This window comes from Vicugna pacos, chromosome 24, assembly GCF_048564905.1.
Source record: "Vicugna pacos chromosome 24, VicPac4, whole genome shotgun sequence".
Lineage (NCBI taxonomy): Eukaryota > Metazoa > Chordata > Mammalia > Artiodactyla > Camelidae > Vicugna > Vicugna pacos.
In genome coordinates, this window is record NC_133010.1 from 18,595,223 (window position 1) to 18,609,809 (window position 14,587).

Genomic DNA, 14,587 nt, shown 5'->3' on the forward strand with positions numbered 1-14,587 from the left:
TTCACTATTGGTCTGAGAGAGCAGTTTCATGAAAATTCCTCCTGCCTTTTGAATTTTAAAACTTCACAATGTCTTGTTTTCCTTACTGTCTGTTCATTTTCCTTTTTAGAAACGTTTTGAAATCAATTGTTCACGAAAGGCTTTCTTGCTAGGTTTTCCTCTTAATGCTATTTTGGTCAAAATGTGCATGAATAATGCATACAATCCAATAGTATAGATTGGCAAAACCCGTAGAAAGTTACGTCACGAAATTGAGGCCAGTTTTAGCCTCTCTCGGCAGTTGCAAGGGTAGGCGCTTGTGTCTTGCTAAATCAAAACTTTCGGAACAGAAAGTGGTAATATAACGACTTTGGTTTGTCTGGAGGAGAATAACGTAGGAAGTTATGACCCACATGGAATAAAGTTGAAGCTGATAAATGCAAATGGTAATAGTTAAAGAAAAGTAACGACATCTCTGCTGCCAGTTCACAAACAGAAGACGTAGGGTGTGACCGAGGTGGTGAGAGTTACGCAGAAGAGCGCTGTGGCCTTTTAGTAAAAGGAGACTGTGTCCTCTGTTCTTTGTGTCCCCAAGGCTGGGGCCCCCTCCTCCAGGTTGGTTTTGAAATGCCTGTACGTTTCTTACCTGGGCCTTTTTTTGTGAGTCTTTCCTTTAGCCTAGACCTGCTTAGTGCTTGGAGATCCCACTCACCTTTGTTTTCCTCTCGTCTTTTTTGGGGAGGGGGCAGCAATTTGCCATACTCCTTTGTTGTTGCCTTTTTTTTTGTTGTTACATAACTTTCTGTATATTTCTTCCTTACCTTCTCGTAAACCCTGCATTTCCCTTAAGGACAGAGACCTTGTTGTATGAACTTCTGTGTTTCTTCTTTTGTCCAGGACACGACAGGTTAATTGGTTGATGTGATGTACAGCTGATTAAGTACCACAGAATATGAGTGTTCTTAAACACCTGTGTATAATATGGTACAGCATTCTGGAGAACATCTAAGTAGCGGCGCCAGCTTTTAATCTTGTTTTGCGCTGATAGCATTAAAAAAAAATGTACCTAGCGGCTTAACTTAGTGTGTGTGTTTGTTGTAGGCAAATACTAGTGAATGTAATTTATCCTTTAGGTTTGAGGTTGATCTTCTGGACCTGTCTCCATTTTCTAAAGGGTTTCTATGGACTAAATTAACATCTTCATTAAATATCTATTGTCAGACCAAGTGCATTTTGTACTGTCCTTAGCGTTGAGCGCTTTTCGTTAACCAGACGCACTGACCAAGTGCCTACTGTGTGGCAGGTGTCCTTAGACCCGGCAGTACCAAGGAAGTAAGATCCAGTCTCTGAATCAGACTAATGCAGGGAAGGATGGGTGCATCCTCCCTCCCAGGAGCAGACCCCAGGGTTGGCCTTTACAGTCTTAGACACCCCACGGCGCACCCACTAGCCTCCTGTCTTTCAATCGATTCGCGCAAAAGCTCTGTTCCCAGCATCTCTTTGACCATCCATGACATCTGCTTCATGTTTTCACCGTTTCTCCCTCCACACGTGTTACCAGGCTTGGATTGCCTCGGCTGTCACATAGTCACCCCCACCTTTCTGTCCCTGCGCTGCACTCTTCCCTCCCGTCCCAGGCCTCAAATGACCAGGTGAGGCTGCATACAAACGTCTTTCCTGTTGCTTTGGCCACGGCTGAGACCTTCAGCTGTTCCCACAAACACTTTGTATAAACATGTGTTCACTTGTGTGTCTTCCACTAGACTGGACTTTGAATATATGGAGGACACCAATCATATCTCATTAAATTTGTCTACACTGTTTTGACAGTTAGCCCTTTACCTCGTATTTGGTAAAGTGTTGATTTATTAAACTGAAGTCATGTGAAAATTGTTTGTTTTGTAGCTATGGATTATTGTGTTACTGGTCCTTAGTTCTAGAATTCTTTGTAGAGTGAATGCATAGGTGACCTTCTTGAAAAATTTAAGGGTGTCAGCAAAACAAATTGTGAAGCACTCTGGATTTTAGTAGATACAAGATTTCCAGTAGCCTGCACACAGTGGTTTGAATAATTCTTCATCTGCAATTACATGTGCAGATTTCGCAAGTTGTGGAAAACATAGTAGATTTAGTTGCTTGGGGACAAGCCAGTGCTTTTAAGAAACTGTCACAATCAACACTGTACCATTTGGCTGATTTTGACCTTGGACATCATTCAGGGAGGATATATCTAGAATGTCTCTGACTTGTTGCTTGCTGCCAAGATTTCTGCTTCACACTTTTGCCGCTTCCTCGGTCCATTATTGTAGCAGTCTCTTGGCAGCCCCTTCTGGACTCACCCTGGTTTTCTGTTTATTTTCAGTGTGGTAGGTTTTGTTTATTTTCCTTGTGTTCTTCATATTTACTGTGTTATTTTTGAGTTTATGAAATTATACCTTAAAGCTAAATAAAAATTTGGTTCTGATATTTTAAGCTTGGGTTACTTTGGACATTCTTAGAACATGCCTAGTTCTTGGGAAACCATAAACAATGAAGGTACTAAGTCGAGTGTGTGTGCTTCCTGACCATTTCCTGTTACCTTAAGTAACGGGGAGGGGTTATTTGGACACTGTCCATGGTTCTTCCACATCTTGCTCCTTTGTACTATTTGTTCTCAAGCTAGTTTTCAAAGGTCATGTCAAAAAAAAAGTTTATCAGCGTAACATAAGAATTGTTGACATGTTTCTATTGTTTACTTCATGACCTCTTCCTTCAGCTTTTTGATAGGAAAACTCAGAGTAGGATAGAGGCAATGGTCCTCTTTCTAAATTTTTTTTAAAAAACCACTTTATTAAGATATGACTGATATAACACAAGCTGTACACATTAACTTACGCAGCTTGAGTAAAGTTTTAAAGCCACATTAACCCAGTCACAGCCATTGGCTTCCATGCTGTTTGATTGAAAGGAGATTGTGTTCAACCTGAAATGTGTTCAAAGTAATTTTAAGTACCAACGTGGACAGAGGTTTAAAGGTTTGGGCCACCAGAGATTTGTGAACAAACTGTCTATTAATACTACTGTTTTAATGGAGAAATTTATCAGGCAGAGATTGTGTCTACCTTAAATGCTTGTACATAGACTAGAGCATTTAATCTTGTAAAATACAGTCTTTTTCAGAATGTTATTCTGACACTTTTTGTATAAAATATAATTATGAATTAAACCACCTGAACCCTTTTTGGAAATAGATGAGAATGAACAAACCCACGAATAAGTACAAACTAAGCATGTCATTTCCCGCCATCACATAGGACTATACTGGTTTTCCTAACCTGCTCACCAAAGTTCACTGAATAATGCAAGGCTGTTTGATAAATCCCTCACTCTGCTTTTCAGGGATGAACTGAAGTAGCCTGAAAATTTGGGGCGGCTTTACTTAGTACAAAACACATGCTTAGAAGAGGAGAATGCAGTGGAAAGATGCAAGGCTAGTTTTGTCTGAAATCTAGCTATAGATATTGTTAAAATTTCTGCTCCTGAATTTAAAAATACATCTGTACAAAAATCACCCAGGTTTGCTCTAAGTCTGTGTGGCTTTCTTCCAGCATTGGCGTTGAGGTCAGAGATGACAGGGCCGGAATGTAGTTCATGCATCCAGTGTGGTCGGGCTTTGGTTTTGGCTTGACAGGTTTTTGTTTGCTTGTTTGTTTGGGTTTTCTTTCTTTTGGTTTTGGTTTTACTGTGGTCAAATATACATAACATATTAACCATTTTTAAGCATGCAGTTCTGTGCCATTAAGTAAGTACATTATTGTCCAACCAGCACCACCATCCATTGCCAGAACTTTTTCATCATCTCAAAATGAAACTCTGTACCCATTAAACGGTAACCCTCCCCACTCCCACCCCACCCCTCCTGTGTGTTTAAAGCATGTATAGTACTCTTACGTTACTGTAACCACTATATGTGAGGCTTTAATAAGCACATGTTTTCAGATGCTTTATGCTTTCCACTAAGACATCAGTGTGTTGCCTGGTAACACTGATTGATAGGTAAGCTCTGGCCTATTTGATATTTATCTGTGTGGGCAAAACTGAAATACCTGTCGTTTTAAGATGGAATCACCTCAGAGGCGCTGAGACCTATCACTTGAAAATTACTTTTATGGGCAGGTTTCACCTTAATGAGTAAGGCTCCGCAGCGACTAGGGCCTCTTTGGTACTTAGGTAAACATGTTTGAATTTAAATATACCTGGACGCATGGGTCTCCAAGTGAAATGATGCTCTGCTGGAGTAGGTTCATGTGACTAATGCTTTGAAGGCATAGAAGTTAAGGATGGCTCCCTATTGCTAACAAAAGAAGTCCAAACTATGTCTCACTGTATACATATTGAACATCTCTGTGTTCATAGTGTTAGACGTAACTGAGCTTTTGTTCTTAAGCAATGAGTTAGTCTTCATCTCGGGGATACTGTGAATCATGTAATTGATCACATTTCCTTCTTTGCCTCTGAAGCTAGAGCGCTCAGAGGTGAGTTAATGATTTGCTTTTAGCAGGTAAAGAACCTCATGGCAGGTATTGGGATACTGCCTCATTCCTGGCTTCATTTTGTACTTTGACCCACCACCTGCCTTTGATCTTTGCCCATCCCACCCAGTCAGCTTCATGACTGATTCACAGCTTCATTTCCACCCCGCTGTCCTGTCACCCCTCCTTGCTCGCGTCTTCCACTCCCATCTTACTAAATGCTTCAGTGCTCTCTGCCTTGGGTCGTGCTGTCCCCACTGTTCCTCTGTTGTAACTCTCTTCCGCCCCCAGTTCTTACTCCTTGTCGACTTAACTCAGCTCAGTCGTCAGTCACAATCACCTCCGGACACCTGACCCCTCACTCTGTGAAGTTGGCTGTTCCCTCCTGTGTGGTCCACTGTCCCCATTCAGACTTACGTTACTGCCCCTAGAAAACTTCACTGAACTCTTGTGTTCACAGAACGATCTACTTCTGCTAGTCCACGGGCAGGGACCAAATCTTACTGTTCTTTGAATTCCACCATGACTTGCACAAGATAAATGAGGGGAAGAATGCAATAGTGTCAGATGTAGTGAAATGAGTCATGATAAAAATGTTTTAAATGGCCATTAGACTTCGCACTGTGGAGGTAATTGTTGACTTTTGTCACAGCCCTTAAGGGGAAGGGTGGGAATAGCTTGATTATATTAGAGGGAAGCAGGCTGGGACCAGGGTAGAGAGTAGGGAGGATGTGGGGGAAAGGGAGAGGTGGAGGAGCAGGGAGAGACAGACTAGAAGAGGGGAGAGTCCAGCTGCTGCTGGGCGGGAGAGGGAGGGGAACCGTAAGAGTCTGCACTGCCACCTGCTAGTGTATCCTCCACGGTGAGCACAGTGGTCCCGTGATTGCGATGAAGGTAGTAGGTCTTCAGCTTGTGTTCAGTAAGTTGAAATTTTGTTTTGAGTGGAGTCTTTGCTTCATAGAAGCTCTTCCTGCCTTACCTTGTTTGGTGTTTATTGTATATCTGCTTTTTGTTAAGAATTTGCTTTTGAGGTGGATATGTCCTTATCTTATGATTGGCGTCCCTTAAATAGCAAACACAGCATCCTGTACAGAGGGATGTTTAATGAATGCTTGAGGTTTTTCGCTTCAGTGCTTTTTGGTTTTTCTTGACATCTAAATTATAAAGTAATAATGCATCTTGAATAATACTAACCAGTACAGAGGAAAGTATTTTGACTCTTTTAAATCTCTTAATTTTTTCATACGAAATAAGTTGGAAAATGTAAAAGTGAAAAACCACCCCATCTGCCGCCCAGGACCACCCTCACCGTCTTTGAGTCAAGTTTTGCTCACGCTGCTCTCTCCAGACAGCTCTTCGCTCATCTGCACCTGAGCACCATTTTCATTGTTCTGAGGTTTACCTGTAGGACCCCTGCAAGCAGATCAGGTAGAGGCTCCCAAAGAAAGAGAACCAAGCATGGTTTTCTTGACATAAGGGAGGTCATTTTTGGCCTAAGCTGTTTTGTGATCTAGGCCTGGTCACAATGCTTGTTGCCCCTAAACTAGGTCTCGGTAATGAATGATCTTAAGGGAACAAAATAATGCAGAAATAAGCAGGACTGTTACCAAAGGTAATAAATTGGTTGTAAAGACTCCCAGTCTGTTCCAATGGTAACGATTAGCCTGCAGCACTTTCTTGACGGGGGTGTGGTAGGCATTTACAGAATTCAAACCCTCTTTGGGCGCTTGACCACCTGATGGTCAGCTGGGACCTAAGGAATGATGATGTTGACCTTTTCTGACCCTCATGACTTCAGTCAACTAAAGCTTGGACTCTTCCAACCTTTGCCCCAATTCTACATTGAATTTTCCTCTGCTCAAAACTCCTTCGTGAATATGCACGTCCCTTTAGCTTCAAACTTCCCTAATTTTGCCTTTCAGGGAGACACTGCTTGGGGGAAGTCCCCGGTGTTCTCCTTACTTGGTGCAAGTAATAAATCCTCCCTTCTCCTGCTCCTTGGCTGGGTTGTGTCTTTTTGCTCAACACCCGCCAAGAGGCAAACCCAGTTTTCAGGTAACACCACCTGTCCTGTACCCTTTCCTGATATGCATTTGCCTCCCCCCGCAAGTAGCCTGTTCCCCTCTTTGCCTTGCTGAGCCCTCGACTCGCTTCTGTCATTTTACTTCTCTGTTTACCTGAACCAGACTGATCCTTCTTTAAGGTAGAGTGAAATAATTTTTTTTGCTTGTATTTCAGAGTTGTAAAATGGCATTCTGATCTTTTTTGTCTTAGCATTATTTTAAAAGCAGTTTTCTATTTTACGAAATTGTTTTTCTTAGTGTAATTTCAACAGGTATTTATTTCATCTAATGGGTGACCGTTAGCCATTCAGGTTGTCTTCACTTTTTTTCAGTAAAACATTGTCACTGCCTCCCAAAATTGACAGTGAAGAATAAATATTGCTTAAAATTTGTTAAAATATCTGTTTCTCCGCTCTAAGGTATGTGACAGAACAAAGCTGTATTTTCAATTCTGGCAAAGTTGTATTTGCAGAAAATAAAAATAACTTCACTAGTATTGAGTATTTTCTGCAAGTAACGTAACGCCATCCAGAGGATCCAGAGTTCCAGGTGTGCTGTCCAGCCTGCAGTTGGGCTTGTCCAGCAGTGGCTACCAGTCAACCTAATGTGACGAAAATAAGGGTCCGTGATTTGGGCCAAATTATAGAATGCAGTAGGGGGAAGAGAAAATGTTAAAATTTTTTTTATTTTCTGAACATTTTAGCTATAATACATACTAAGCAGATGGTCTAAAGATTATTTAAGGAAATTTGCTTGAATGTGTGTACGAGTTCTTCCCTAGAGCAGAGGAGAGTTGAGCGTATAGTCACCTGCTTAAGGAAAGTTAGATGTTACCTTGAATTTGCATTTTAATAAAAATTTAGGCACCATTTAAAGTGTTCTGGAGATTGAATGGCTGCTGCTTTGAGCTGAAACAGAGCATTAAACAAGAGTCAGGAAACCCAGCTCACAAACCATGGGACCATCAGCATACTTGTTCACCCCTAGTCCTTCCTCATCATTACCAAAGCACCCTGGAGATGCTGGGAGGAGATGAGGATGTGAGTGTGCCTGAAAACTGTAATGTAGGTAGTGTGCAAAAATAAGTTGTCTTATTACTCCCAAACAAGCAGATGGCTCCAAGCTGAGTACACAGCCAACGGGGAATGTGGCATTTCTACCCTAAAAATGCCTGCCTGATAACTAGATTTTATATGGCCACTTCGGGCTTTAGCTCTTGAGGATTTAAATAATATAATACCAGAAGAAGTGTTTTCTAAAGTATTTAAGAATTACCCTTGCTTTTGTGTCTATAGTATTGGATATAACTTACACTTTTCCCAAGTACAGTCATTGCTGCTTTTTTCTTATACATGAATTTTTAAAGTTGAATGTTTGTTTGTTTGTTTGTTTTAAGTTATGCCTAAGATGCTTTGAGAGGGAAGATAAAAACAAATTTGGGGAGGGGAATACTGAATATAATTTCTTGCAGAATTGGATAATCTTTGGAAGTCTCTTTTAATGTATAAAATCTGTTCAGTTCTAAGTTTATATAATCCTATATCTGTTTCCATTTTAGCCTTATTGGGTACAGGTTCTCTGAAATCCCTGAGAAGGTAGTTAACGATGGATTGTTGAAGGACAAAGTAGGCTGCTTAGGTTTCAAGGCCTGATGCATTAAGGGAGATATCCATTGTTACCGGAGCCTCGCACCAAAGTTCAGTTCATTGACCGTGAACCTGCTCTGCCACAGATTCCGAGTCCGAACGGACCCTGAGTAGATTGGAAGCTGTGACCACACACTCCTTTGAAGAGGAAGGAGAACACCTGAGCAGCGGAAAGCACAGAATGTCCGAAGGAAAAGACTGTGGTGGTGGAGATGCTCTCTCCAATGGCATCAAAAAACACAGGTGGGATAGCCTTTCACAGTGATCGTTGCTGCCTTTTTATTATCACGCACGTTTGGGTTTGTAAAGAAAAATATGCCTTCTCTTTGTCTTTGTTTTTTCTCTCTGTTGGCTGTTTTTATTGCTCCGTCACCTCATGGAAAGGATTTGGCTTCAGTACTTTGTCCATTTAAGAGAAGAACATCACCTGTAACTGTAGGAACTAAGCACAGAACTTCGTTTTTAGCAACCGTGGTTTTAGGAGGGCATACATCCTCTAGCTGGTGACTTAAAGAGGCTCTTCAGGACTCCCTAATGAAACTGATGCTGGGTTCCTTTTTTCAGCATGCATCTTTTATGAGTCTGCCTCCCAATGCTATTTTAGTTTCTAGTCATTTGATCTCTGTTGGTTTTATTAAGAATGGATGGTAATATTGCCTGCTGCTTGATATAATTTAGTTACATTTAAACAAAGACTTTTATTAAGACTCAGGGTTTGTTGACCATACCCATTTTATACTGTCTAATAACATTAGTATCTTGTTATTCCCTTGAAGATCTAGTCCTAGAGATTGTCCCAGATTAATGAGACGTAACAGACACTAGAGTTCTCCGGTTTCATACAAGTTTATAGACACCGTGCCATATGTGTGTGCTGGTGTTCATAGAATACTATATTGTATCAAATTATCAATGAAGAATATATCTTGCTGTCATTGTAAACAGTACTTTTGGGATAGAAAGTTATTAACAGTTAATTTCTACAAGGTCGTTATTTTGGTTTAATATTTATAGATATGTGTAGCTCTAACCCCATTTCTGTACCATGATTCTCAACTATTCTACTGGAAAAAAATGTACATGTCACTTCTGATTTATGTGTATTTGCCCCTTGTCAACAAAAAATGTTTGTTTTTACTTACTTTGAAACGATCAGTGAGTTTTAGGTAGCTAACAGCTAAAACCAGAGTTTTCTTTTGTTCGGTTAGAGGGTATCCTCTGAACGTGCTCATAGATGTTACCTTGTGATGGAGCGTGCTGGTGCAAATGTGTGACCAGCCGTGAGTGCCTTTCCTGACTCACTTCTGTGGTTACTGTCAGCTGCTCTGGGGTCCAGGGCTTTTTTCCACGCAGGCCATATACCTAACAGAAGACCTGGCAGGTCTCCCAGTCTCTAAAGGGAAGACAGCCTTTACCTATTTAACACATACGTCATGACAGTCCAGTGCGAACACACGTGAAATCTTGGGAATGTTCAAAGAAGCATAAAATCATCGAAATAATTAAGATATCAGATGGTGCACTGTGCTTAGAGGTGGTCATATCCCGTGGCTGGAGGGGGAGTTCTCTGCTTTTTGGAGTGGAGAAAGGGTCCAGCGCCCTTTTGTGTATGTGCTGTAATGCATCATAACAGGAGTTATTTTGCATCTGACAAAAAATTATTACTATATTCATATATTCTGTGTTCTCTCTTAATTAGTCAAACCCAGAATTGTACAGATGTGAAGGTTAAGGTGGGATTGTTAAAAAAATGAAATCAGGACAGGTCACTAAGAAATCAACGAGAATAGTGACTTAGCCAGAAAAGTTCAGCTGATAAGTAAGATGTAAACCTGTAAATGTAATAACATGTTCTTCAGTTATTCAGAGGAAATATTTACTAAATTATCAGCATCAAATACGTGGGAGAACATAACAATTTCTTACTTTTAAAGATAGCTATTGTAAGAGGTTTTTTTTTTAAAAATTTTTTCATCATTGAGTCCTTCTCTAATCAAATAAACAGAGCATATGCCACATACAATTTAAAAGTTTCATTTTAGAATGGGAAAATCGGTATTCAGTGTTATAGGATCCCTCTTGCCTGTGCCCTCAATTGCATTGTAAGTAGTCTGTAATTATAATGGGCAGTTATTAATATTAAGAGTAATTTGAGCTAATAGTAATTTTGATGGTATTTTGGAAAAGCAGGTGTATGTTGCAACTGGGGGATTGGCCTAAAGTGACCGTGAAATTTATTTGTAGTCTTCTATTTTATCTTTAAAAGTCTTGTGAAATTTGTGTTTGACCTTGTCATGTTTGCTTTCTTTAATAATATTGATAAATAATTTACTCACCACTGACTTAAGTTTCCCGTAAAAATCTTGTCTTTTTCCCTCATGGCCATGTCACCACCTGTTCCAGGATATACACACTTAAATTTAGGAAGGGAGATGGGAAGAATTTGGATTATAAAATTTGAAAGAGAGAAATGCGTATTTTAAAATGGAAAAGGAGGTTTACCAATTTTAGTGCCCATGGAAAAGTCAAGTCGAATCATGACTTAACTAATTTGCCGTTAAGACAGAACTAGGGTTTTCAGCCATTTTGGTTTTTAGCTATGGAACCATTTGTGCAACAGAAGTTCAGTGTGGAAACCATTAAAATCTCGCCCACCCTCCAAGACTGATGAGGCTTCTGTAGAGGGGACCTGTCCCATCTTCTCCCCAGTCTCCCACTGCAGTTGGAATCACCATACCTACTTCGTTTCCTTATCCAGCGAAAACAGTTAAGCTTTACCTTCTCTAGTATGTATTATAGAAACAGCAGGGCCCCCCTCGCCCAGCTGTGACACAGCGAACCGTCCACAGGCTGTTTCTGCTCTTCTTTAATGTGTCCGCACGCCGGGTACCTGGGAGAGTCCCTGCTGCATAGGGAACACCCAGTATAAATGGCCTGTTCTGACTGTGTTTACTCCTTTTCTCCTCAAGAGTGGTGATTCGCTTTGCTCTGAATACAGAACCTCTGGCCTTTTGTTTTCTTTTCCACCCCATTATCGTAGGATGACGTCATGAGGTACAGTTTGAAAAATCTCTGACGCAGAGAATCATACGCTATAAGGCCTATGCCATGTTAATTTAAAGTATGGCAACCTAATTGAGTTTATTTCTGTGATAAGTGAAACATAGATATTATGGCTCTTCAATCTATCCTAGGTGATAATTACAAAGATAATTAGTTTGTTAACAAACTGGGTAATTTAAGTCATCTCTTAAGTACAAATTTGGGCTAACTGAACTGAGTTCCCACTCTGAAAATCTTGTGAAAGCTAACTGAAATCTCGAAAAAAGTGGTTTTTCTACCATACTGAAATTTAGAAAACTTGTTCGGTGTCTCTTAATGATTAGACCTGGGGAAAAGGTATTTTATGTTTTTCATTCACTCTGAATTACTGACATGCTGTGTCCTCTGACGGCCAATAATCTTTGGTGCTGTATGTAGCTTTGGGCTTTTAGGTTAGTTGTAGAGAAGTATCAACAGAAATCAATAGAATTTTATTTAATACCTAGAACCAAAAATACTGCGGAGAGAGAATATACAAAATAAAGACTCCAATGCACTTTTTCCTCCCCCTGGAAAATACATTGAGTTACTCAGTGGAAGATGAGCCTTTACCATGCTAATCAGGTTTGTATTTACAGGGCTTCTTGTCATCTTGGTTGTCTGTGTTCCATGAGGTCAGTTCTCTACTCTTGGACCTAATTTATTACATTTATTCTGAACTCTCATCTTTTAGCTTTTTAGCAGTTTGACCCAAGTTGTTAAGACTGGTAAAGATATTGATGTTTATCTCATCTGGATTTATAATATAAAAGATATGAGTGCAGGACAGGTGAGTCAGAATCTGAAATGTTGGATCCAAGTTGTGATTCTATAAATAGTATTCCTACTATTAATAGATTAAAAGAGAAAATCATATGATCCTTCTAATAAAGAAAAAATAGTGAAATAAAGCAGTCATTCATGATTAATATCTTAGCAAGTCACAAACAGAAGAGAACATCTTGAATCTGGTTGAAAATTGCAACAAATAAATACTTGAGATATTAAAAACTGCTCTTAAACAAGAGCAGGAATAAGACAAGGATGCCTGTCATCGTCTTTTCTGTTCGACATTGTTTGGAGGTCCTAACCAGAGACACAGTGCACTCCAGAATTTAGGAACAAAACTCTAGACATCTGCAGACAAATTATTATAGTTAGTGAGAAAGTGTGGCCAGGTTGCTTTTATACAAAATCAGCTAAGTGCGTTTCCATGTACCTTCAACAGACAGAAACTACAGTTAAAACTGGGGACTGGGGAGATTCAGTAATTATTAAAAAGTCACTTACCTAGGAATAAATCTTAGCCAAAAAAAATGTGTAATATAAAACTTACTGAAAGACATAAAACTTACCAATAAGGAAAAGTCATTGTCTTAAAATATATTTTGCCAACTTGATCTGTAGACTCAATGTATTTTTAATTAAAATTGCAATATCCTTTTCCTTGGAAGTTGGGAAATGCATTCTAAAATACATGTTTAAGCACAGACAGCTTTGGAGAGCCAAGATACCGTTCAGGAAGTTGGTTGGGGGTGGAAAGGGAAGGCATTCGCCCAACCAAACGTCAAGACTGATTACAAATCTTTAGTGCAGAATTGTCCTACAAGCAAGACTGACCTGAAGAATGGAAGTAAAAGGTCCCGAGACCCACACGTACAAGGAAATCTGGTTTGAGTAATCGAGCTAACATAGCAGATCAGCGAGGGAGAGAGTGGATTGTTAGGTAAATGGTGCTGGGACAATCATCTAATACAGAAAAAAAAAATTAAAAAGGAAATGGACCCCTATTTAATATACACAAATACAAATTGTAGATGAATGAAACACAAACCAGTGTGGAAGGGAAAACTTCATAAAACTTCTACAAGAGAATACAAAAAATACCTTTGCAGTTTTAAAATACGGAAGGATTTCGTACAACAGAAATGTGATAGGGACTAAGTTTTTATCTGATTCTAATTAACGTACTTGTTCTTGATGTATTTAGTGGAATAAAACCCTTCGATTCTTTCATGAATGTGGCTAAGAATCTCAAAGGTTTAGTTTACTGAAATCATAGGTTAGGGTTCCAGACAGTCTTAGTCTACCCTTTATTTATCCTTCATTTCTGCTTTAGAACTGAATTATTAGGTAACCAGATAACAGCTGTTTTCTGTATATGAAGAATGTACTGACAAATTGAAGTCAGAGAGGTTGAAAAACTAAGCTAAGACAATATCTTCTAAGAAGTAAAACTATATTAAGAAAATACTGTTCATGGTAAATAAAAATTATTCAACTCTGAATATCTTTAAATCACTAGTACAAACCCACCGTGGTTTTGAAGTCTCCCTGTAGATACTGAGACAGATCATCTGGTTTCAGACTTGATTATGATTAGGGCAGGACAGAGAGTAACTAACAAGTCACCCCACTCAGGGGTCCTCTGGGTGGCCTGGGCAGAAAACACCCTTGTCTGTTAGGAAATATTTGGGATAATTCCTTATTGTCATGTGGGGACCAGGATCGCTTAAGCAGGAGTCCAGATGCGTCTGAGGACTCAGTAGGAGGAGCCCTGTGCTGAGTTAGCCAGGTTTGTGTCAGGCCTGTGACCTGGAAGGAGCAGCGGTTCCAGAGACACCGAGTTCTATGCTCTCACGGTACTTGTTGCTCTGGACAGTGGGGGGCTGTAATTAAAAAAAAAAGTGTCACCAGAAGCTCAGTGCAGCTCTCCTCTGGGGCCTGACTTTTAACAAGCTGGACACAAGCCTGTCTCAGTAGCCCGAGTGAGAAGGCCACCAGGGACCAGGAAGCAGTAAGAAGCTCGAGGAGCAGCAGCTGGGAGAGAAGATGTGGATCCTCTAAGAGACATGGAGGCTGGGCCAGGGTACCGCTGTGCTGCAGGGCGGGCAGCCTGCTGGCAGTCCTGGAACTGCAGGTGTCTGTCATCAGAGGGCACGGAGATCAGACGCCTGGAACAGACTAGCGAGCGGGATGGCAGTAGCTGGAGCAGAGGAGCAAAAGCCAGCAGGCTGCTCGGATGACACAGGACACCCGTGTCTCCTGTGGAAGCCATCTGAGAGTCCGTGACCGGTAAGAGGGAGTGCCAGCCCGGCAGGTGGGGGCAGAAGAGTTCAAAAGATCACCCAATCAGTAAGTGGAAACCTGACCTAGGACTAACAGACTGGTAGGCTGTGGGGTCATTGCGGGTATGTTAGAAAAAAAAAGGCAGTATGAGTCCAGATTCACGATAATTATCTTCACAAAACCAGGTGGACTTGCCTAGCTTGTTGCCAGGAATTACTCTGGGAAAACAGGCATCTTT

At 40.5% G+C, this 14,587-nt stretch overlaps 1 protein-coding gene across 8 annotated transcripts in view; it reads left to right on the top strand.

The window, feature by feature from the left end:
• Positions 1-14,587, top strand: part of OSBPL1A (oxysterol binding protein like 1A) — a 156,778-nt gene that overhangs the window by 98,935 nt on the left and 43,256 nt on the right. For all 8 annotated transcript variants that reach the window (XM_072949090.1, XM_072949091.1, XM_072949092.1 and 5 more), the window contains one exon: positions 8,286-8,442. In XM_072949090.1, the coding sequence (XP_072805191.1) occupies positions 8,286-8,442 (157 nt within the window). The remainder of the gene's footprint in view (positions 1-8,285; positions 8,443-14,587) is intronic.